Source organism: Heterodontus francisci, chromosome 5 (assembly GCF_036365525.1).
Source record: "Heterodontus francisci isolate sHetFra1 chromosome 5, sHetFra1.hap1, whole genome shotgun sequence".
NCBI classification, from domain to species: domain Eukaryota; kingdom Metazoa; phylum Chordata; class Chondrichthyes; order Heterodontiformes; family Heterodontidae; genus Heterodontus; species Heterodontus francisci.
This window is the reverse complement of record NC_090375.1, coordinates 6741040-6764957: the sequence shown is the minus strand read 5'-3', so window position 1 is coordinate 6764957 and position 23918 is coordinate 6741040. Positions and strand designations below refer to the sequence as shown.

General features: G+C 46.7%; 1 protein-coding gene across 4 annotated transcripts in view; it reads left to right on the top strand.

Moving 5' to 3' along the window:
* Nucleotides 1–23918, top strand: part of atg9b (autophagy related 9B) — a 175859-nt gene that overhangs the window by 8395 nt on the left and 143546 nt on the right. For all 4 annotated transcript variants that reach the window (XM_068031055.1, XM_068031056.1, XM_068031054.1 and 1 more), the window contains exons 2-3: nucleotides 4825–4974; nucleotides 9211–9256. In XM_068031055.1, the coding sequence (XP_067887156.1) occupies nucleotides 4863–4974; nucleotides 9211–9256 (158 nt within the window). In that variant the 5' untranslated portion in view covers nucleotides 4825–4862. The remainder of the gene's footprint in view (nucleotides 1–4824; nucleotides 4975–9210; nucleotides 9257–23918) is intronic.

Below are 23918 nucleotides of genomic sequence, written 5' to 3'. Positions count from 1 at the left end.
TGCACAGTCTTGGTCCTCTTATTTAAGGAAGGATGTAAATGCATTGGAACCAGTACAGAGAAGGTTTACTAGACTAATACCTGGAATGGGCGGGTTGTATTATGAGGAAAGATTGGACAGGCTAGGCTTGTATCCACTGGAATTTAGAAGAGTAAGAGGCGACTTGATTGAAACATATAAGATCCTGAGGGGTCTTGACAGGGTGGATGTGGAAAGGATGTTTCCCCTTGTGGGATAATCTAGAAGTGGGGTCACTGTTTAAAAATAAGGGGTCATCCATTTAAGACAGAGATGAGGAGAAATTATTTCTCTCAGAGGGTTGTGAGTCTTTGGAATTCTCTTCCTCAAAAGGCAGTAGAAGCAGAGTCCTTGAATATTTTTAAGGCAGAGGTAGATAGATTCTTGATGAGCAAGGGGGTGAAAGGTTATCGGGGGTAGTCAGGAAAGTGGAGTTGAGGCTACAATCAGATCAGCCCTGATCTTGTTGAATGGCGGAGTAGGTTCAAGGGGCCAAGTGGCCTACTCCTGCTCCTAATTTGGATCTTCGTTTGTATGTTCAAACACTAACTCTCGGAGTGAATTCCACTCCCTCCCTACTGCCCCTCCGACAGAGTGGCGCTCCCTCGCTACTGCCCCTCCGACAGGGTGACGCTCCCTCGCTACTGCCCCTCCGACAGAGTGGCGCTCCCTTGCTACTGCCCCTCCAGGGTGGCGCTCCCTCGCTATTGCCCCTCCGACAGGGTGGCGCTCCCTCGCTGCTGCCCCTCCGACAGGGTGGCGCTCCCTCGCTACTGCCCCTCCGACAGAGTGGTGCTCCCTCGCTACTGCCCCTCCAGGGTGGCGCTCCCTCGCTACTGCCCCTCCGACAGGGTGGCGCTCCCTTGCTGCTGCCCCTCCGACAGGGTGGCGCTCCCTCGCTACTGCCCTTCCAGGGTGGCGCTCCCTTGCTACTGCACTGGTGTAATCATCCTAAGTAATGTGCTCAAATCTATGGAGTGAGACTCAATGCCACGACTTTCTGATCTAGAAGTAAGAGCTACCTGCTGAACCATGGCAGATACAACAAAAACTTGCATTAATGTAGGGCCTTTAACGTCATTGAATATCCTGAGGCACTTCACAGGGGCATTCTAAAACAAATTTGGCACCAAGCCACAGAAAACATTAGGGCAGATGACCAAAAACTTGGTGAAAGCGGTAGGTTTTAAGGAGCATCTTCAAGGGGAAAGGAGAGGCAGAGAGGTTTAGGGAGGGAATTCCAGAGCTTGGGGCCCAGGCAGCTGAAGGCACAGGCATCAATGGTGGGGCGATTAAAATCGGGGATTCGCAAGAGGCCAGGATTAGAGGAACACAGATATCTCGGAGGATTGTGGGGCTGGAGGAGATTAGAGATTGGGAGGGGTGAGGCCATGGAGGGATTTTAAAACAAGGATGAGAATTTTAAAATCAAGATATTGCTTGACCAGGAGCCAGGTCAGCGAGCAAAGTGGGTGATAGGGGAACGGGACGTGGTGCGAGTTAGGACATGGGCAGCAGAGTTTTGGATGGCTTCAAGTTAACAGAGGATAGAACGTAGGAAGCTGACTAGGAGTGTGTTGGAATAGTCAAGTCCAGAGGTAACAAAGGCATGAATGAGGGTTTCAGCAGTAGATGAGCTGTGGCAGGGCGAAGTTGGGCAATGTTATGGAGGTGAAATAGTGATGGCATAGGTATGTGGTTGAAAGCTCATTCCAGGGTCCAATATGACGCCAAGTTTGAGAACAGTGGGTTCAGTCTCAGACAGTTGCCGGGGAGAGGGTTGGAATCAATTAGGGAACGGATACAATCAGGAGCCATCTGTATCTCAGTGAAGCTGTACAACTGGGATAATTGTTTTCAATGTGTGTTTTGAAACTCACAGTGAACATTCCTTGGACAGCCTTCACCAGGAAGAAACTTATCTGTTGCTTTGCTGACTCTGTCATTCAATCCCCGCCCTCTCTCATGCTTGTTTATCCCACTTGGCTCTGATGCCTTGAGCTGTGCACAGCAGGTCTCGGGGAAGATGAAAGGGTTTTCAGTGTCAGCCTCTGACTGACACACTGTTCCTCTTCTTTCATACCCGAAGATCTGAAATGGGGCAGTGATGTCAAATGTTCCAACCACAATCACTTGTTTATGCTGAATTACTGAGTCTCTCATTAATGGCTTTTATCTTTTAGGAAATATCCCTGAAATCTAGAATGGTTGGGGTAAAACAAAAGCCAAAATGGGGAATCGTATCATTGATATACAGCAGCATAACAAAATATACCTCAACAATACAGCAGAGAACTGGAGGATAATAAAACTCTGTGGGTGCTGTAAATCTGAAATAAAAACAGAAAGTACTGGTCTGGCAGCATCTGTGGAGAGAGAAACAGAGTAAACGTGTCAGGTTCTGAAATATTAACAGAACTGGAGGAACTGGCCAAGGCCTATTGAAGGAGCTGTGAATGGAAAGAGAGTCTGGAAACAAAGACTTGCATTTCCCCAACACCTTTCACAACCTCAGGACATCCCAATGCATGTCACAGCAATAAAGTATTCTTGAAGTGTCGTCACTGTTGTAACAGAGGAAAAACAACAGCCAATTTGTGCACAGCAAGCTCCCACAAACCGCAATATGATAATGATCAAATCATCTGTTTTTTTTTAATGTTGGTTGGGGGTAAATATTAACCCGGACATCAGGAGAGAACTCCCCTACTGATGGACCCTCAGTTTAATATCTCATCTAAAAGATAGCCCCTCTCACTGTGTCAGTCGAGATTATGTGCTCAAGTCTCTGAAGTCAGGCTTGAAACCATAACGTTCTGATTCAGAGACAAGAGTGATAACCCCTGAGCCGCAACAAACATTGGATATAGTTCTTTCTTTTGGGCCTCCTTATCTCGAGAGACAATGGATACGCGCCTGGAGGTGGTCAGTGGTTTGTGAAGCAGCGCCTGGAGTGGCTATAAAGGCCAATTCTGGAGTGACAGGCTCTTCCACAGGTGCTGCAGAGAAATTTGTTTGTTGGGGCTGTTGCACAGTTGGCTCTCCCCTTGCGCCTCTGTCTTTTTTCCTGCCAACTACTAAGTCTCTTCGACTCGCCACAATTTAGCCCTGTCTTTATGGCTGCCCGCCAGCTCTGGCGAATGCTGGCAACTGACTCCCACGACTTGTGATCAATGTCACACGATTTCATGTCGCGTTTGCAGACGTCTTTATAACGGAGACATGGACGGCCGGTGGGTCTGATACCAGTGGCGAGCTCGCTGTACAATGTGTCTTTGGGGATCCTGCCATCTTCCATGCAGCTCACATGGCCAAGCCATCTCAAGCGCCGCTGACTCAGTAGTGTGTATAAGCTGGGGGTGTTGGCCGCTTCAAGGACTTCTGTGTTGGAGATATAGTCCTGCCACCTGATGCCAAGTATTCTCCGAAGGCAGCGAAGATGGAATGAATTGAGACGTCGCTCTTGGCTGGCATACGTTGTCCAGGCCTCGCTGCCGTAGAGCAAGGTACTGAGGACACAGGCCTGATACACTCGGACTTTTGTGTTCCGTGTCAGTGCGCCATTTTCCCACACTCTCTTGGCCAGTCTGGACATAGCAGTGGAAGCCTTACCCATGCGCTTGTTGATTTCTGCATCTAGAGACAGGTTACTGGTGATAGTTGAGCCTAGGTGAACTCTTGAACCACTTCCAGAGCGTGGTCGCCAATATTGATGGATGGAGCATTTCTGACATCCTGCCCCATGATGTTCGTTTTCTTGAGGCTGATGGTTAGGCCAAATTCATTGCAGGCAGACGCAAACCTGTCGATGAGACTCTGCAGGCATTCTTCAGTGTGAGATGTTAAAGCAGCATCGTCAGCAAAGAGGAGTTCTCTGATGAGGACTTTCCGTACTTTGGACTTCGCTCTTAGACGGGCAAGGTTGAACAACCTGCCCCCTGATCTTGTGTGGAGGAAAATTCCTTCTTCAGAGGATTTGAACGCATGTGAAAGCAGCAGGGAGAAGAAAATCCCAAAAAGTGTGGGTGCGAGAACACAGCCCTGTTTCACACCACTCAGGATAGGAAAGGGCTCTGATGAGGAGCCACCATGTTGAATTGTGCCTTTCATATTGTCATGGAATGAGGTGATTGTGGACTAAAGGGGTCAAAGGTGGGCTGATTTGGGGATAACTCGGCAGAGAGCAGGACTTGAACCTGCAATTGCCTGGTCAGTGCTACATCGGTTGGTGCTTTTACTCAGCAGCTAATCACTCCTGAAGTTTTCTCTTCTTCCCGTGCTCGTTCTTGTACTTCATACCTCCCTCCTACATTTACCCAGAGAGTGGTTGGAACATCGAACTCACCACGACAAGGAGTAGTTGAGGTGAATAGCATAGATCCATTTAAGAGAAAACTAAATAAATATTTGAGGGAGAAAAGAATAGAAGGATGTGCTGATAGGGTGAGATGATGAGAGCTGGGAGGAGGTTCGTGTGGCACATAAACACCAGCATGGGCCAGTGGACCAAATGTGTCTGCTTTCTGTGTCTTGCTACATATGCAAACTCTACAGCCTTTCTTAGAAACTAATGATCACCCTTCTCTAATCCTCTTGCACCCAGTCTCACCTGTATACAGTGATTTCCCCAAAGGGCCAGTTTAACTGCCTCCCTTCCACCCAGCCTCCTCCCTCCTCACTCACACAGTCACAGGCATGCCGTGATGTTGGCATTAGAATTGTTGAAAACCTGGTTTCTTCTCCTGTATCACATGCTCGAATGCTGCATTGGTGTTGTGCACTCTAATCCTGTTCCTGTTTTTTTAGTTATCCACACAGGTCAGGTGCAAGGAATATGATATAAAATGGCAAGGTTTGAAACTTACCAGGAGTACCAGCGGCTGGGGCCAGACGATTATGAGGAGGATTCCCCGCCAGGTGAAGACCTGCTGGTACATGTTCCAGAGGGGCTGAAAGGTACAGAGACTAATTCTGACTTCCATTTCTACCTGACTCTCTCTCTCCCCACTAATGAGCATCATTAATTTAGTCACTATGGCTTCTATTGTCTCGTGTTAACAGCACCATCAGCTATTTAACCATCTTCTGCTTTCCACTTGAGCATTTGGCAAGCCATTTTATTTCCTCTGCAAAACACACACGAGCGAGTGTGAGCATGTGTGAGTGTGGGTGAGGCGCGTGTGCACACGTGTTTCTCCAAGCCTATTTGTGTGTGTCTCTATATGGGTAGGAACATAGAATCAGGTGAAGGCTATTCATCCCCTCGAACCTGTTTAACCATTCAATCGTGACTGATCTGTAACCTTACTCCATATCACCACCTTTGCCCCATATCCCTTAATACCTTTGGATTACAAAAATCTATCAATCTCGGATTTAAAATTTACAATGGCTTAGCGTCAGTTGTTGTCTGCGAAGGAGAGTTCCAAACTTCTACCATTCTTTGTGTGTAGAAGTGTTTCCTAATTTTACCCCTGAAAGGTCTGGCTCTAATTTTTATGCCATGCCCCCTTTTCCTAGACACCCCAACCAATGAAAATACGTAGATAGAGAGAAACTATCAATTCACTTTAATATCTTGTAAACTTCAATCAAATCACCCCTTAACCTCTAAATTCCAAGAATGCAACCCCAGTTTGTGTAATCTTGCCTTGAAGTTTAACTGTTGCAGTCCAGGTATCATTCTGGTAAATCTACACTGCACTCCCTCCAAGGCCTATATATAATTTCTAAGATATGGTGTCCAGAACTGCTCACAGTAACTCCAGGTGTGGTCTAACCTGGGCTTTGTATAGCTGAAGCATGACTTCTACCCCCTTCCAGCCCAGCATTCCAGGAACAATTTGATTATTTTCTGTAAAATTATTTAACTTAAGCAAGGAGTCAGGAGGGCGAAAAGGGGTCATGAAAAGTCATTGGCAAACAGGATTAAGGAAAATCCCAAGGCTTTTTATACGTATATAAAGAGCAAGAGGGTAACTAGGGAAAGGGTTGGCCCACTCAAGGACAGAGAAGGGAATCTATGTGTGGAGCCAGAGGAAATGGGCGAGGTACTAAAAGTACTTTGCATCAGTATTCACCAAGGAGAAGGACTTGGTGGATGATGAGCCTAGGGAAGGGATTGTAGATAGTCTCAGTCATCTCATTATCAAAAAGGAGGAGGTGTTGGGCGTCTTGCAAAGCATTAAGGTAGATAAGTCCCCAGGGCCTGATGGGATCTACCCCAGAATACTGAGGGAGGCAAGGGAAGAAATTGCTGGGGCCTTGACAGAAATATTTGCATCCTCATTGGCTACAGGTGAGGTCCCAGAGGACTGGAGAAAGCCAACGTTGTTACTTTGTTTAAGAAGGGTAGCAAGGATAATCCAGGAAGTTATAGGTCGGTGAGCCTTACATCAATGGTAGGGAAATTAATAGAGAGGATTCTTTGGGACAGGATTTACTCCCATTTGGAAACAAATGAACTTATTAGCGAGAGGCAGCATGGTTTTGTGAAGGGGAGGTCGTGTCTCACTAATTTGATTGAGTTTTTTGAGGAAGTGATGAAGATGATTGATGAAGGAAGGGCAGTGGATGTTATCTATATGGACTTCAGTAAAGCCTTTGACAAGGTCCCTCATGGCAGACTGGTACAAAAGGTGAAGCCACACGGGATCAGAGGTGAGCTGGCAAGATGGATACAGAACTGGCTCGGTCATAGAAGACAGAGGGTAGCAGTGGGAGGGTGCTTTTCTGAATGGAGGGATGTGACTAGTGGTGTTCCGCAGGGATCAGTGCTGGGACCTTTGCTGTTTGTAGTATATATAAATGATTTGGAGGAAAATGTAGCTGGTCTGATTAGTAAGTTTGCGGACGACACAAAGGTTGGTGGAGTTGCGGATAATGATGAGGATTGTCAGAGGATACAGCAGGATATAGATCGGTTGGAGACTTGGGCGGAAAAATGGCAGATGGAGTTTAATCCGGACAAATGTGAGGTAATGCATTTTGGAAGGTCTAATGCTGGTTGGAAGTATACAGTAAATGGCAGAACCCTTAGGAGTATTGACAGGCAGAGAGATCTGGGCGTACAGGTCCACAGGTTACTGAAAGTGGATAAGGTAGTCAAGAAGGCATACGGCATGCTTGCCTTCATCGGTCGGGGCATAGAGTATAAAAATTGGAAAGTCATGCTGCAGCTGTACAGAACTTTAGTTAGGCCACACTTAGAATATTGCGTGCAATTCTGGTCGCCACACTACCAGAAGGACGTGGAGGCTTTGGAGAGGGTACAGAAGAGGTTTACCAGGACGTTGCCTGGTCTGGAGGGCATTAGCTATGAGGAGAGGTTGGATAAACTCGGATTGTTTTCACTGGAACGACGGAGGTGGAGGGGCGACATGATAGAGGTTTACAAAGTTATGAGCGGCATGGACAGAGTGGATAGTCAGAAGCTTTTTCCCAGGGTGGAAGAGTCAGTTACTAGGGGGCATAGGTTTAAGGTGCGAGGGGCAAAGTTTAGAGGGGATGTGCGAGGCAAGCTCTTTACACAGAGGGTGGTGAGTGCCCGGAACTTGCTGCCGGGGGAGGTGGTGGAAGCAGGTACGATAGCGATGTTTAACAGGCATTTTGACAAATACATGAATAGGATGGGAATAGAGGGATACGGTCCCCGGAAGTGCAGAAGGTTTTAGTTTAGGCAGGCATCAAGATCGGCGCAGGCTTGGAGGGCCAAATGGCCTGTTCCTGTGCTGTACTGTTCTTTGTTCTTTGTACCTGCCCATGACATTTTAATAATCTGTGTACCTGGACCCCAAAGTCTCTTTGGACCTTTGGAATTCTCTACCCATGAGAGCTTTGGATGCTCAGTTGTTGAGTACATTCAAGGTAAAGCATGGCTACCCGACCAGACCCGATGACGTGTCGGGTCTCCCGGGTCCAGCATTCGGGCTCGGGCCGGGTAGGTTCGGGCTGGACGTGGCCACAGTGCTGCCTTGCTCAGGGAAGGAAGTAATCTTCCAAATTAACTTTATTATGGTAGTCGGGTCGGGCGCAGGAAAAAAACCAAAGGACCCGGAGCCCGGGTCGGGTTCGGGTTGGAAGTGGTCGGGTCGGGCCCGGGTTTGGTTTCAATTTCATACCCAAGCAGGCCTTTAATTCAAGGTAGAGATTGATAGATTTTGGGGTACTGTGAGAATCACGAGATATGCAGGTTGCACGAAAAGGTGGAGTTGAGGTCGAAATCAGCCATGATCACATTGAATGGTGGGGCAGACTCAAAGGGCCAAATGGCCTGTTGCTGCTATTTCTTATGTTCTTACGTCATGGGATCTCAGTTTTTTTTATTTGTTCATGGGATGTGGGTGTTACTGGCTAGGTCAGCATTTATTGCCCATCCATAATTACCCTTGAGAAGGTGGTAGTAAGCTGCCTTCTTGAACCACTGCCATCCTTGGGGCATAGGTACACCCACAGTGCTGTTAGGGAGGGAGTACTGACATCACTCATCCCAAAAAGCATAACATTTACAAACATTTTTAATGTGTGAGCAAAGGAGCAGCAGCAACAACAACTACTTAAATTTATATAGCATCTTTAACATAGTAACGTGTTCCAAATATCAGCCAAAAATGGATACTGCACCACATAAGGACATAACTGCACAGATGAAAAAAGCTTGGTCAAAGAGGTAGGTTTTAAGGAGTGTTTTAAAGGAGGAGGGAGATGGAGAGGTTTAGGAAGGAAATTCAAGAGCTTGGGTTCTGGGCAGCTGATGGCACAGTCACCAATGGTGGAGCGATGAAAATCGGGAATGTACAACAGGCCAGAATTGGAGGAGTGCAGGTGAGGCCGTGGGGAGATTTGAAAATAAGGATGTGTATTTTAAAATTGAATTGTTGCCAGACCAGGAACCAATGTTGGCCTGCGAGCACAGGTGTGATGGGTGAGCAGGACTTGATGCAAATTAGGACATGGACAGCAGAGTTTTGAATTAGCTCATGTCGACAGAGGGTGGAAGCTTTGAGGCCAGCCAGGGGAGCATTGGTGTAGTCGAGTGTTGAGGTAACAAAAGCATGGATGAGGGTTTCAGCATCAGATATGCTGAAGTGGAGGCAGAGATGGGCAATGTTATGGAGATGAAAGGTGATGCTTTTTGTCATGTGCAGTGCCAGTTGTACAGAACCAGCTAATTTCATTTTCATTCCTTTACAGATTCATGGCATCATATTAAGAACCTGGATAATTTCTTCACAAGAATATCCTTTTTGACGAAAGTGCATTGTGATTATGAAATGAGTGCTGTCCTGCAGGGATTGCAGTGATCCCTCTGGGGAGGAATCGAGCACATAGAGGGATGGGGGAGTAATGTTGGTGTTCCATAGATAGTCTTACAGGCCATTCAGCCCAATAGGTTAATGCTCCACGAGTCTCCTTCCAATCTTCTTCATCGAACCCCATCAACATATTGAAGTGAAAGGTTAAATCCCATAGGGTTGGGGACCAGGGGCCTGTCACTCCTCTCAACTGCAGTGTCTTACATGGTAGCCATTTTGTGCACAGCAAGTTTATTCAAGTAACAGCAAAGTGAACAACTGGTTAAGCTGTCTCTAGTAGCACTGTCTCAGCATTGCACTCTAGTCTCAGCTCAGGGTTCGTGCCAACTCTAGGTTTTGAGCTCCCTGACATGGGATTGCTGCTGCACTCACCCATTTACCCACCAACAGTGCCTGCCAGAGCTGTTCTGTCTCTGACCTGTCACACATAGGAGGCTTGGGCCACCAGTCTCTGTTGGATTTGAGTTCAGTTCTCAGAGTTGAAAGGGCAGTCAGAATCCAGTGTAGTTCTGTCTGCTTTGTTCTTTCATTGACTTGTCTTGGATTAGTTTTATAGGAATTATTGGATGAAAAGATCAAGGTGTCTCCACCTCACCTTCTGCCATCCTGGTGGTCACATGATCCAATGATAATGAAGCTGTTGGGGGATCAATCTCTATCAATTAGATAACAGAGGCAGACATGAGGTGAGGTGGAGAGCTTGGTCCAAAGTCACTTACTCCTTCCAAGCACACAACGGGGAGGCGCTGGCGTAGTGGTAATCCAGAGGCCCAGCCTAAAGCCCTGGGGACATGGGTTCAAATCCCACCATGGCAAATGGTGAAATTTGAATTCAATTAATAAAAACCTGGAATTATAAAAAAAAAAGCCAGTCTAATGGTGACCATGGAGCCATTGTCGATTGTTGTAAAAACCCATCTGGTTCACTAATGTCCGTTAGGGAAGGAAATCTGCTGTCCTTACTTGGTCTGGCCGACATTAATGCCCTCTAAAATGGCCTAGCAAGCCACTCAGTTTCTCAAGGCAATACATGCTGGCCTTGCCTGCGACATCCACATCCCTTGAACAAATTAAAAAAAACCTCTCAATTCATTCTTAGGAGGTGCACCTTGGTGGCAAGGGTTGTTGCCCATTCCTAATTGCTAACATCATTTCAGAGGACAGTTAAGAGTCAACCGCATTGCTGTGGTCCTGGAGTCACACATAATCTATACTTGGTAAGGACAGTAGTGAACCAGATGGGTTTTGGCGACAATCTGGTAGTTTCATAGTCACCATTATTGATAGGAGCTTTTAATTCCAGATTTTTTATTAAATTAATTGAATCTAAATTCCCCAGCAGCCGTCATAGAATAGAATCATAGAAAATTTAAGGGACAGAAAGAGGCCCCTTGGCCCATCGTGTCTGTGCCGGCCGAAAAACGATCCACCTATTCTAATCCCAGCTTCCAGCATTTGGTCCGTAGACCTGCAGATTACGGCACTTGAGGTGCATATCCAGACTACTTTTGAATGAGTTGAGGATTCCTGCTTCAACTACCCTTTCAGGCAGTGAGTTCCAGACTCCTACCACCCTCTGGGTGAAAAAGCTTTTCCTCATCTCCCCTCTAGGTTTTCAGCCAATCACTTTAAATCTATGCCCCCTCGTCACTGACCTCTCTGCTATGGTGAATAGACCCTTCACCTCCACTCTATCCAGGCCCCTCACAATTTTGTACATTTCAATCAGATCTCCCCTCAGCCTTCTCTGTTCCAAGGAGAACAACCCCAGCCTATCCAATCTTTCCTCATAGCTGCATTTTTCCAGTCCTGGCAACATCCTTGTAAATCTCCTCTGTACCCTCTCTAGTGCAATTACATCCTTTCTGTAATGAGGTGACCAGAACTGCACACAGTACTCAAGTTGTGGCCTAACCAATGAGTTATACAGTTCCAGCATAACCTCCCTGCTCTTATATTCTATACCTCGACTAATAAAGGAAAGGATTCCATATGCTTTCTTAACCACCTTATCAACCTGTCCTGCTACCTTCAGGGATCTGTGGGCATTCACTCCAAGATCCCTCACTTCCTCTACACTTCTCAGTATTTTCCCATTAATCGTGTATTCCTTTGCCCTGTTTGACCTGCCCAAATGCATCTTCTCACACTGCTCTAAGTTGAATTCCATTTGCCACTTTTTTGCACATCTGACCAGACCATCAGTATCTTCCTACACCTATCCTCCTCGTTATCTACCACACGGCCAATCTTTGTGTCCTCTGCAAACTTCTTGATCATGCCCCCTACATTTACGTCCAAATCATTAATATATACCACAAAAAGCAGGGGACCCAGTACTGAGCCCTGCGGATTGCCACTGGAAACAGCCCTCCAGTCTCTCAAACACCTGTCAACAATTACCCTTTGTTTCCTGCCACTGAGCCAATTTTGTATTCACCTTGCTGCATTTCCCTGGATCCCATGGGATTTTATTTTTTTAACTAGTCTGCCATGTGGGACCTTGTCAGAAACCTTGCTAAAATCCACGTGGACCACATCAACTGCACTACCCTCATCTATCTTCCTTGTTACCTCTTCAAAAAATCTATCAAGTTGGTCAAACAAGATCTTCCCTTGATAATTCCGTGCTGACTATCCTTGATTAACCTGTGCCTTTCTAAGTGACAGTTTATCCTGTCTCTCAGAATAGATTCCAATAATTTGCCCACTACTGAGGTTAGACTGACTGGCCTGTAATTATTCGGTCTATCCTTTGCTCCCTTTTTAAACAGAGGTACAATGTTAGCAATTCTCCAATCCTCTGGCACCACACCTGTATCCAGTGAGAACTGGAAAATGGTGGTCAGACCCTCTGCTATATCCTCTCTTTTAACAGCCTAGGGTTCATTTCATCTGGCCCTGATGATTTATCAACTTTCAAGGATGCTAATCCCATTAATACTTCCTCCCTCCCTATGTTTATCGCATCCAATACTTCATACTCTTCCTCCTTAACTACAATATCTGCATTGTCCCCCTCTTTTGTGAAGACAGATGTAAAGTATTCATTAAGAACCATACCAATATCTTCCGTCCCTACACATAACTTTTTTAGTCTTTTATGAGCCCTACTCTCTCCTTAGTTATCCTATTACTCTTAATGTATTGATAAAACATCTTTAGGGTTCACCTTGATTTTGTTTGCCAATATTCTTTCATGCCCTCTCTTTGCTTTCTGAATTTCCTTTTTGATTTCACCCCTCCGCTTTCTATATTCCTCTCGGCTTTCTGTAGTATTGTGTTCTCGGTGTCGGACATGAGCTTTCCTTTTCAGCCTTATCTTACCCTGTAAGCTCCTTGATATCCATGGGGCTCTAGATTTGGCTGTCCCACCCTTTTTTCTTTGTGGGAGCATATTTACTCTGAACCCCTTGCATCTCCTCTTTGAATGCCTCCCACTGTTCTAACACTAATTTACCTTCAAGTAGCTGTTTCCAGTCCACTTTCGCTAAATCACTCCTCAGTTTAGTAAAATTGACCTTGTCCCAATTGAGAATTCTAACTCCTGTTCTATCGCTGTCCTTTTCCATAATTACGTTAAAACTGACTGAATTATGATCACTCCTACCAAAATGTTCTCCCACTGCCACTCCTTCCACCTGCCCATCTTCATTTCCTAAAACTAAGTCTAAAACTGCACCCTCTCTTGTTGGACTTGCTACATACTGGGCAAAAAGGTTCTCCTGAATGCACCTCAAGAATTCTGCTCCCTCAATTCCTTTCACACCAAAACTATCCCAGTTAATATTGGGGTAATTTAAAGACCGCATTTGTTGACAACGCGAACGGTAGGTGGCGCTGTTGTGGCACATGCGCAAATACAACATGTGCCACGAAAACGTCACAGATTGCGACTGTTGCAGCTGCCAGGACTAAAGATGGCGCTGCTCAAAGAATCACACAGAGGCAACCTAACGAACACGTGGCAGTATACAATGGCCGGAGTGAGAGAGCAGCGCGGGGGCCAGGGAGAGCAGCGTTGAGGGTGTCGGGGGTTGGGGGAGGGGGGGAAAGAAAGAGAGGAGGAGGGGGGAAAGAAAGAGAGGAGGAGGGGGGGAAAGAAAGAGAGGAGGAGGGGGGGAAAGAAAGAGAGGAGGGGGGGGGAAAGAAAGAGAGGAGGAGGGGGGGAAAGAAAGAGAGGAGGGGGGGGGGAAAGAAAGAGAGGAGGAGGGGGGGAAAGAGAGAGAGGAGGAGGGGGGGAAAGAGAGAGAGGAGGAGGGGGGGAAAGAGAGAGAGGAGGAGGGGGGGAAAGAGAGAGAGGAGGAGGGGGGGAAAGAGAGAGAGGAGGAGGGGGGGAAAGAGAGAGAGGAGGAGGGGGGGAAAGAGAGAGAGGAGGAGGGGGGGAAAGAGAGAGAGGAGGAGGGGGGGAAAGAGAGAGAGGAGGAGGGGGGGAAAGAGAGAGAGGAGGAGGGGGGGAAAGAGAGAGAGGAGGAGGGGGGGAAAGAGAGAGAGGAGGAGGGGGGGAAAGAGAGAGAGGAGGAGGGGGGGAAAGAGAGAGAGGAGGAGGGGGGGAAAGAGAGAGAGGAGGAGGGGGGGAAAGAGAGAGAGGAGGAGGGGGGGAAAGAGAGAGAGGAGGAGGGGGGGAAAGAAAGAGAGGAGGAGGGGGGGAAAGAAAGAGAGGAGGAGGGGGGAAAGAAAGAGAGGAGGAGGGAAAGACAGGAGGGGGGAGAGAGAGGAGGGGGGGTGGGGGAAAGAGAGGAGGAGGGAGGGGGGTGGGAAAGAGAGGAGGGAGGGGTGGGGGAGAGTGGGGGGGGGAGCAGCGGAACGGAAGAGGAGCGCCTTTTTCTGTTCATGCGCCATAAACACAACAGCAAAAGACTTACCGGCCAGTCCCTGGACCCGGTGACACCAAGGTCTTCGCACACTCGCTCCCCGCAGCTCTTTACAGCCTCTCGCATCCGGCCCTCTCCATTCAGCCGTTTCCTCCAGCTGCGGATGCCCAATCCAGTTGCTTCTCCCCTACTTCTCCACAGTACTTCAGGCATTGCAACTGTCTGGTCCCTGCATTTTGCATGCTCCCTCTCCCCACCCCTCCCCACTCTCCATCTACCCCCCTACCTCCACCCCTCCCCCACAGTTGAATATCTGAAGTGCAGTTGCAAAGTCGGGGAAATAGCATGCAAAACAAAGCCTCAACAATTCTGGGGTTAATTATTGAGAAGTTTTATTAAGTTCACTAAGCATCCGAGGAACTGCTGTGCATGGATACATGAGTGTTGTGTTTCCAGCATTCCCGTTAGACAGACAGGCCGAGTCTCTGCTATGCACAGCTAAAGAGATTGTTCCTGGAGAGCCTTGTGGTGAATAAACGCTTGGTTCTCTATTCCACTACTGTATTGTCCATGTGAAGAAGGCAAAGTCACAAGAGTCTGAGCTCAGTCTATTCTTGTTGAATGTTCCCCAAGCGCATCCCAATGTGCATCCCAATGTGCATTCCCAATTCATCCATAAATGCAATGTTCCTTTCCACATCGTGATGAGCTCCGCAGCATGATCCAGTTGCCTTCGTTGCTTGAATGCTGACCTTAAGTCTCAAGGATCGCGTTGTCAACAAATGCGGTCTTGTTTTCTCGACGGCATGCTTTACATGAAAAGAAATAAAGCAAATCAGAGTCAGAGCTTGCCTCCCTCCATCCACTGAAATTACTGTTGCGCACACCTTTTTAAGTTCTGCAGTGAAGGCACCAATTGATAACGTCGCCAATGAAGCACTTATTACCCACCTCAGATGCAGGAATCAGCACATCCTTGCGTCCTCTCCTGCACTGCCTCCTTTGCTTGAATGCCGTCCTTAAGTGTCAAGGATTGTTTTCTCAAGGGTATGCACAGAGATCAGGAGACCGTGTGCGCATGTGCGTACCGTGCCATCTGCACATGCGCAAATCGGTCCTGGCAAGCTGGACCGCAGAGCATGCGCAGAAGGCATGAGACCGTCTGCGCATGTGCGCACCGCGGCGCATCCTGATGACGGCGATGATGTAGCGTTGTCATGAATTACTTTGTAGTTAAAATCCCCTACTATTACTGCCCTATTTTTTCAGTTCTCAGAGATTTGCTCTCATATCTGCTCTTCTATCTCCCTCTGATTGTTTGGGGGTCTATAGAACACTCCCAGCAGTGTGATTGTCCCTTTTTTGCTTCTTAGCTCAATCCATATGGCCTCATTTGATGAACCTTCCAATATATCATCCCTCCTCACAGCTGTAATAGTTTCCTTGACCAAAATTGCCACTCCACCTCCTTTCTTATCCCCCTCCTTATCACGTCTGAAAACCCTATAACCAGGAACGTTGAGCTACCATTCCTGTCCCTCCCTAAGCCATGTTTCTGTAATAGCTATATCATACTGCCGTGTGTCTATCTGTACCCTCAGCTCATCTGTTTTATTTACTGTACTCCTTACATTGAAATAGATCCCCTTGAGCACTGCCAAACTCTCTTTTTTTAATTTTCTAACCCTCATTTGCTCTGTCAACCAGACTCATCCATTAATTTTCTGCCCTCCATTTTAATTTCTGATTTTGTCCCGACTGAGTCTACACTCTGGTCCCCATCCCCTGCCAAACTAGTTTAAACCCTCCCCAACAGCACTAGCAAAGCGTCCCGCAAGGAACTCAGTACCAGCTCTGTTCAGGTGCAGCCCGTCCGGCCTGTAAAGGTCCCATCTCCCCCAGAGCTGGTCCCAATGTCCCAGGAATCTGAAGCCCTCCCTCCTGCACCATCTTTCCAACCACGCATTTATCTATCTTATCCTTCTATTTCTATACTCACTTGCGCGAGGCACTGGGAGTAATCTGGAGATTACTACTTTTGAGGTCCTGCTTGCAAATTTCTTCCCTAGATTCTGACTGCCTATGTCATTGGTTCCGATGCGGACCATGACTGATGCCTGTTCACCCTCCCCCTTCAGTATGCTCTGCAGCCGCTCAGTGACATCCTTGACCCTGGCACCAGGGAGGCAACACACCATGCTGGATTCACGTCTGCCATAGAAACGCTTGTCTGTTCCCCTATTGAACCACCTGTCACTATGGCTCTTCCAGTCTTCCCTGTACCCAGCCACCCGTGGTGCCATGGATCTGGCTCTCTCCCCAGGTGAAGCATCACTTTCCTCCGTATTCGTAACTGAATACCTGTTGGAGAGTGAGATGCACTCAGGGGTCTCCTGCTCTACCTGCCTGATTCTTTTTGACTGCCTGCTGGTCACCCATTCCCTCTATCCCTGCATGCTATTAAACTGTGGGGTGACCACATCTATAAACATGCTATCCACATAGCTCTCATCCTCATGAATGCACTGCAGTGTCGCCAGCTGCCGCTCAAGTTCCAAAACCTGGAGCTCAATCTGCTTCAATTGACGACACTTCCTGCACAAATGGTTTTCCAGGATACGGGAAGCATCCTGGAGCTCCCACATAGCACAGGAGATGCACTCTCCAGGTTGAAGCAATCCTGCCATTCCTTTATTTATTAGTTGACCCTTTGCTACTGCAAAAGAAACCTTGCCAATACTACGACAGTTTAAAATTATTCATAAAACCTTACTAGTACTGATAAATCCTACTGAAAATCAATACAGTTCACTAGTTAAAATAAACCTCACTCAAAAAAAACAGCTACTCATTTGTTCCTTATTATTGAGCTGTTTACACACACACAGTAATGTACTAACCCAGCTATTTACTGATACTCCCTAACAGTAGTTACTCACCAACCAATCACCTTGCAGCTTTCCTGTGACGTCACTGCTCACTTTGTTTTCAAACTCCGGCACGCCTGGATTCCTCTCCGCTGCTCTCCCGGAAGGTAAGTGCTGTAGGCCGTGATCCTCTGGCTGTATTTATCGGCTCGCTACTCCATGTTCCTCCCGTAGGTCCGCTCCTCTCCCGGAAGGTAAGTGGGATTTGAACTCCTATCTCTGGATCATTAGTTCAGAATTGCTTGATGACTAGTCCAGTAACATAACCATTATGCTACCATACCCCTGCTGCACAAGTCAGGAATCTCATTGAATGCTGACCACTTGCCTGGATGAGTGAAGCTCCAACAACACTCAAGCTCAGGACATCGCTGCAGGAGTTCCTCAGGGTAGTGTCCTAGGCCCAACCATCTTCACTTCCATCCATCCTAAGGTGAGAGGTGGGGATGTTCGCTGATGATTGCACAGTGATCAGTACCATTCGCGACTCCTCATATACTGAAGCAGTTTGTACCCGCATGCAGCAAGACCTCACAACATTTAGGCTTGGGCCGATAAGTGGCAAGTAACAAGTGCCAGGTAATAAGTCATCTCCAACAAGAGAGAATCTAACTATCCTCCCTTGATGTTCACTGGCATTACCATTGCTGAATCCCCCACTATCAACATCCAGGGGGTTACCATTGACCAGAAACTGAACAGGATCAGCCATATAAATACTGTGGCTACAACAGCAGGTCAGAGGCTGAGAATTCTGCAGTGAGTAATTCACCTCCTGACTCCCGAAAGCCTGTCCACCATCTACAAGGCACAAGTCAGGAGTGTGGTGGAATACTCTCCACTTGCCTGGACGGGTGCAGCTCCAACAACACTCAAGAAGCTCAACATCATCCAGGACAAAGCAGCCCGCTTGATAAGCACCCACGCTGTAGTGGCAGCAGTGTGTATCATCTACAAGATGCACTGCAGTAACTCACCAAGGCTCTTTTGACAGCACCTTCCAAATCCGCCACATGTGATGTCCGTTGCTGTGATAGCAGGCTGGGGGTTAATCGTTAATTTATCGACAATTGCTGTAAAAGATTCCCCTGTAAACCGAAGAGTCACTTACAAGAATTGCCTACAAAAGATTTGACAAATGTTTACACAGGATCCATGAACGAGTCATGTCTTTGTGTGAGATGTGCAGTTTCTGTGTCTGCCATGTTTTTTGCAGCAAGTTCTTTAAACACCAGCAAACCCTGGTGGAGTGAAAGGGCCATCAGGGGTCAGGCCAGTGGCTAATCCATTCACTCTCATTACAGAGGGTCTTCTCCTTTGGCCTCCTTGTCTCGAGAGACAATGGGTAAGTGCCTGGAGGTGGTGGTCAGTGGTTTGTGGAGCAGTGCCTGAAGTGGCTATAAAGGCCAATTCTAGAGTGACAGAATCTTCCACAGGTGCTGCAGATAAAATTGGTTGTTGGGGCTGTTACACAGTTGGCTCTCTCCTTGCACTTCTGTCTTTTTTCCTGCCAACTACTAAGTCTCTTCGACTCGCCACTCTTTAGCCCCGCCTTTATGGCTGCCCGCCAGCTCTGGCAATCACTGGCAACTGACTCCCACGACTTGTGGTCAATGTCACAGGACTTCATGTCGCGTTTGCAGACGTCTTTAAAGCGGAGACATGGATGGCCGGTGGGTCTGATACCATTGACGAGTTTGGTGTACAATGTGTCCTTGGGGATCCTGCCATCTTCCATGTGGCTCACATGGCCAAGCCATACAGGTGGTCAAGCCTATGTATTGCATTAAAAATGGAAAATGCTGGAAATATTCAGCAGGTCTGGCAGCATTTGTGGAGAGGGAAACAGTTAACATTTCAGGTCAATGACCTTTCATCCAAACTGGGAAAAAAGAGAAATGGAATAGGTTTTAAGCAAGTGAAATGGGGGAGGATGGAAAAAGAACAGAAGGGAAGGTCTGTGATAGGATGGAAGACAGGAGAGATTATATTGCAAAGGAGTTGGTGGTGCAGGGCCAAAGGGAGTGGCCAAGTAAAGAAACAAAAAAAGTTGAGTGGCAGAATGAACAGCTGCTTTCCAAAAGCAAAATCAAGAGAACAAGACCGAAACATACAAAGAAAAAGGAAACAATATGGAAGACAGAGTTTACGTTCTGAAATTGTTGAACTCAAGTTGAGTCTGGAACGTGGTAAAATGCCTAATCGAGAAATGAGGCTTGAGCTTATATTGAGCTTCATTGGAACTCTGCAATCGATTGAGGACTGAGGGACCAGAGTGAGAGCAAGGTGAAGAATTAAAATGACAGGCGGCGGGAAGCTTAGGGTCATGCTTGCGAACTGAAGGGGTGTTCTGCAAAGCATCACCCAGTCTATGTTTGGTCTCTCCAATATAGAGGAGACCACATTGTGAGCAGTGAATACAGTATACTAAATTGAAAGAAGTACAAGTAAATTGCGGTTTCACTTGGACGCAGTGTTTGGGGCCTTGGAAGGTGAGGAGAGCGGAGGTAAAAGGGAAGGTGTTGCATCTCCTGTGCTGGCATGGAAAGTGCTGTGGGAAGGAGAGGGCATGTTGGGGGTTATTGGGCGATGGGAGGGCTGATCCATTCATCCTCAGTAGAGGGGGGGGGGGGTGGTCAAGATGTATAGGGAAATGGGAGGAGTGACCCATTCACTCTCAGTCTGGGAATGATGGTACCATTCTGGTAAATAATCTCTGCACACTCTCCAGAGCCTTGACATCCTTCTTAAAGTGTGGTTTCCAGATTGGACCCAATACTCCAGTTGGGGCACTATCAAATGATTAAAGTTCTCTAAACTTTTGCATCCAATGGCATGTATTTAATTACATTTACTGAATTGATTGAACTAATAATAGCTTTAAGGTAAGTCTTCGTTCAACAGTCCAATGAACGCTGCTTCTAAGTTGACTTGTACTTCTCTACTTAACAGGCAAAGGCTAAAGGTGAATATAACTACAGTATAAACAAAAGTCAATCGTATAACATTAGTGGGATTCATTCTGAGAAACCCTCTACTGACATTCCTACCAGGAGTTTGACTACTAATTATAGACATTAATTTTATCCAGTGGAACATTTCAGGATGGCAGTGGGTTGTTTTACTGACTCTGCATCTATGAACAAATGAGTAGTTTTCCTTTTTTGGCATTTTATCAAGTTACGATATTTAGGAATGTAGGACTTAAGAGCAGGATTAGGCCATTCAGCCCTTCAAGCCTGTTCGATGGCTGATCTGGTTGTAGTCTCAACTCCACCTTCCTGTCTGTCCCCCATAACCCTTGACTCCCTTGCAGATCAAAAATCTATCCAACTTAGCCTTGAATAAATTCAAAATTCAATGAGATGGTCATTGCCCGGCACTTATGTGGCACGACTATTACTTGTCACTTATCAGCCCAAACCTGGATGTTGGCAAGGTCTTGCTGCATCTGGACGTGGGCTGCTTCAGTATCTGAGGAGTCGTGAATGATGCTGTACATTGTGCAATCATCAGCAAACATCCCCACTATTGACCTTATGATGGAGGGACGTTCATTTATGAAGCAGCTGAAGATGTTTGGGCCTAGGACACTGCCCTGAGGAACTCCTGCAGTGATGTCCTTGGACTGAGATGATTGACCTCCAACAACCACAACTATCTTCCTTTGTGCTAGGTATGACTCCAACCAGCAGAGAGTTTTCCCCCTGATTCCCATTGATTCCAGTTTTGCTAGGGCTCCTTAATGCCATATCTCAGTCCAGGGCAGTCACTCTCAGATCACCTCTGGAATTCAGCTCTTTTGTCCATATTTGGACCAAGGCTGTAATGAGGTCAGGCGCTGAGTGACCCTGGTGGAACCCAAACTGAACGTCACTGAGCAGGTTATTGCTGAGCAAGTGCCGCTTGATAGCACTGTCGATGACACCTTCCATCACTTTACTGATGATTGAGAGTAGACTGATAGGGCAGTAATTGGCCAGGTTAGATTTCTCCTGCTTTTCATGTACGGGAGATACTTGGTAATTTCCCCATTGTCGGGTAGATGCCAGTGCTGTAGCTGCACTGGAACAGCTTGGCTAGGGGCACGACTAATTCTGGAGCACAGGTCTTCAGTACTCTTGCTGGAATGTTGACAGGGCCCATAGCCTTTGTGGTATACAGTGCCTTCAGCCGTTTCTTGATATCGTGTGGTGAAACGGATTGGCTGAAGACTGGCATCTGTGATGCTGGGGACCTCAGGAGGAGGCTGAGATGAATCATCCACTCGGCACTTCTGGCTGAAGATTGTTGCAAATGCTTCAGCCTTATCTTTTGCACTGATGTGCTGGGCTCCCCCATCATTGACGATGGGGATATTTATGGAGCCGCGTCCTCCTGTTAATTGTCCACCACCATTCATGACTGGATGTGTCAGGACTGCAGAGCTTAGATCTGATCCATTGGTTATGGGATCGCTTAGCTCTGTCTATCGCATGCTGCTTCCACTGTGGCATGCAAATAGTTCTGTATTGTAGCTTCAGCAGGCCGACATCTCATTTTTACGTATGTCTGGTGCTGCTCCTGGCACGCCCTCCTGCACTCTTCTTTGAGCCAGGGTTGGTCCCCGGCTTGATGGTAATTGTAGAATGGGGGATATGCCGGGCCATGAGGTTACAGATTGTGTTTGAATAAATTCTGCTGCTGCTGATGGCACACCATGCCTCATGGACGCCCAGTCTTGAGTTGTTAGATCTGTTCGAAATCTATCCCATTTAGCACGGTGTTAGTACCACACAATGGTGGGTATGCTCAATGTGAAGACATTCGGTTCCTTCATCGTTGATGTAAATTGTAAATAGTTGAGGCCCCAGCACTGATCCCTGCGGCACTCTGCTAGTTACAGCTGGCGAAACCAAAAAGACCCATTTATCCCTACTCTCTGCTTCCTGCTAGCTAACCAGTGCTTTCTGCATGCAAATATGTTACTCCCTACACCATGTGCTCTTAACAGAATCATAGAATCGTTACAGTGCAGAAGGAGGCTATTCGGCCCATCATGATCGCAATGGCTCTCTGAAAGAGCAATTCCCTCAGTTCCTATTCCTAAGCTGAGCTCAGGGAGGACAGTAACCTTCTGTGGAGCAGAAGGGCAAAGGCTCGCTTGATCTTGAGTTTCAGTATGAATACCTTCTCCCCGTAACCCTGCACATTCTTCCTTTTCATTGAACTGTCTAATTCCCTTTTGAATGCTTCAAGTGAACCTGCCTCCACCACGTTCTCAGGCAGCGCATTTCAGACCTTAATCACTTGCTGCGTGAAAAAGTTTTTCCTCATGTCACTTTTACTTCTCTTACCAAATACTTTAAATCTGTGCCCTCTCGTTCTCGATCCTTTCACGAGTGGGAACAGTTTCTCTCTATCTACTCTGTCCAGACCCCTCCTGATTTTGAATACCTCTCTCAAATCACCTCTCAGCCTTCTATTCAAGGAAAACAGTCCTAACTTCCCCAGTCTATCTTCATAGCTGAAATTCCTCATCCTGGAACCATTTTCGTGAATCTTTTCTGTACTCTCTCCAATGCCTTCACATCTTTCCTAAAGTGCGGTGCCCAGAACTGGACACAATACTCCAGCTGAGGCCGAACTAGTGTCTTATACAAGTTCAACATAACTTCCTTGCTCTTGTACTCTATGCCCCTATTAATAAAGCCCAGGATACTGTATGCTTTATTAACCACTCTCTCAACCTGTCCTGCCACCTTCAATGACTTATGCACATACACACCTCGGTCCCTTTGCTCCTGTACCCCATTTAGAATTGTACCCTTTATTTTATATTGTCTCTCCATGTTCTTCCTACCAAAATGAATCAGTTCCCATTTCTCTGCATTGAACTTCATCTGCCATCTGTCTGCCCATTCTACCAACTTGTCTATGTCCTTTTGAAGTTCTACACTATCCTCCTCACAGTTCACAATGCTTCCAAGTTTTGTGTCATCTGCAAACTTTGAAATTGTGCCCTGTACACCAAGGACTAGGTCATTTATATACATCAGGAAAAGCAAGGGTCCCACACTGACCCCCTGGATAACTCTACGACAAACCTTCCTCCAGCCTGAAAAACATCCATTAACCACTACTCTTTGTTTCCTGTCACTCAGCCAGCTTATCTTGTGTAGTAATCTTTGATGTGGCATCTTATGAAATGCCTTTTGAAAATCCAGTACACCACATCTACAGGTTCCCCTTTATCTATCTTGCTTGTTAGTTCTTCAAAGAACTCTAATAAATTGGTTAAACATGATTTCCCTTTCATAAAACTATGTTGACTCTGATCCCATTATGATTTCAAAGTATTCTGCTGGAAACTCCTTAGTAATGGATTCTAGTAATTTCCTTATGACAAATGTTAGGCTAACTGACCAATAGTTTCTTGCTTTCTGCCTCCCTCCTTTCTTGAATAAAGGTGTTACATTTGCTATTTTCCAATCTGCTGGGACCCTTCCAGAATTGAAGGTATTTTGCAAGATTATAACCAAAGCCTCTACTATCTCTGCAGCCACTTGTTTTTTTTCAGACCCTTGGCTGCAGGCTATCTGGTTCTGGGGACTTGTCAGCCTTTAGGTCTAATAGTTTTCCCAACACTTTTTCTCTGGTGAAGGTGATTGTTTTAAGTTCCTCCCTTGCACCTCTTGATTTTCAAAAATCTTTGGCAGGTTTTCTAAGTCTTCTACAGTGAAAACAGACACAAAATACCCGTTCAATGCCTCTCCCAATTCCTTGTTTTCCATTATCAAATCCCTAGACGCACTGTCTAGAGGACCAACACTAGCATTAGTTACTGTTTTCCTATTTAAATACTT